Genomic DNA, 1,298 nt, shown 5'->3' with positions numbered 1-1,298 from the left:
GTTGGAGGAAACGCGGGTGGAGAGGGAAAGAGAATGCAAATCAAACAGCGCGTCCCGGTGATCAGTGGGTCCTAGAGGTCCCGGAGGGGATCCGTAAAGAAGGAGGCGGAAGGGTGGCTGAAAATCATCGGCATCAGGTGCACAAAAGGGGTGAGCGTGGGCAGAAAGATCCGCACAGATCGCGCGACGTTTGCTCTCTAAACAACTCCCTTCTATGTATTCTGTCCGGGTTGTGCGAATGTGTCCTCGATGCTCCGCTTATTTGTTTTCTGTTTTCCCCGTCCAACGGATTGTACCATTTCACTTCACAACAACCAGAATAACGGAGAGCGAAAGAGCGAGAGAGAGCAACAGAGACTCTCATTACGCTGTCATCGGTTTATCATCCATTGGGGTCCTGTGGCGGGGCACAAAAACCACCAAAAACAAGACGGGGGAGAGAATGGAAAGGAAGGAAGCGGTGGAAATGTTGAACACGACAGCAAACTACAGTCCGTGCTGGCCAGCCAATCTGGCGGAGGCTTTTGCGACCGCTGCTGCTGCTGCGCCCAGAGACTCTCGCCAAACCATTTGTCTTGTGGCCTTCCCCCTCTCCACCCGTGTCTGATTACCGAGAGCGATGCTTCCGCGTGCACTAACGACCGGCATGTCGTGATTTCATCCCAGGGCCTCTTCCTCTCCCTCCACCGCTCCTGTCCCTTTACACCGCACATTACGCTGTTACCATTGCCGCTGACGATGATATAGTACCGGTGGAATGATTTGGTATCACTTTGCATTCCGAGCTGCCCGTCCTGGTTGCCAGTAATGCTTCTGCTGCTCGTGCTGCTCCTGCTGGTGGCCTCCACACTGCTTCACCTTGTCGCTGTTGCCACCGGGCCTGCCGTCGGTGGTGGCTGCTGCAATCCGTGCCGGTGGTCGGTGGTCTGCTGAGTTCGGTTTGGAGCGCCAGGCAGTGGTGCAACGCTAGCAGTGCCAGCATGGCCGCGAGCAACTGTGCGCTCCGCCATCGGTCCGTGATGGTGTTGGTGGCGCATCCTCGTTGCATCGCCGCCGGATGTTCGCCTGTGAGGGAGATGTGGGAGGGTGGAGAGTGCGATCAACGAAAAAAAAAACAAACAGGATTCAATGAGAGGGAGTCTGGCAAACGAAAGTTCGAATGTCGTACGGTGGCCAGGTCATTAGCATAGCATTAACATAAACATCACCATCACCACCCTTGCTACCAACAACCGAAAACACAGCCTCCGGACCAGATTTTACTCCGTTTCGAAGGATGAACAGCGGATTCCAGCCCA

The 1,298-nt window shown here is 55.1% G+C and overlaps 1 protein-coding gene across 1 annotated transcript in view; it reads right to left on the bottom strand.

The window, feature by feature from the left end:
* Nucleotides 1–340: 340 nt before the first annotated feature.
* The window catches only part of LOC126580899 (immunoglobulin superfamily member 10-like), a 9,452-nt gene continuing 8,494 nt past the window's right edge, over nt 341–1,298 (bottom strand). The window contains exon 9 of the mRNA XM_050244223.1: nt 341–1,065. Coding sequence (XP_050100180.1) covers nt 713–1,065 — 353 coding nt within the window. The 3' untranslated portion in view covers nt 341–712. The remainder of the gene's footprint in view (nt 1,066–1,298) is intronic.

Source organism: Anopheles aquasalis, chromosome 2, assembly GCF_943734665.1.
Source record: "Anopheles aquasalis chromosome 2, idAnoAquaMG_Q_19, whole genome shotgun sequence".
Lineage (NCBI taxonomy): Eukaryota > Metazoa > Arthropoda > Insecta > Diptera > Culicidae > Anopheles > Anopheles aquasalis.
The sequence above is the reverse complement of the archived record's forward strand: the minus strand, read 5'-3'. Positions and strand labels throughout refer to the sequence as shown.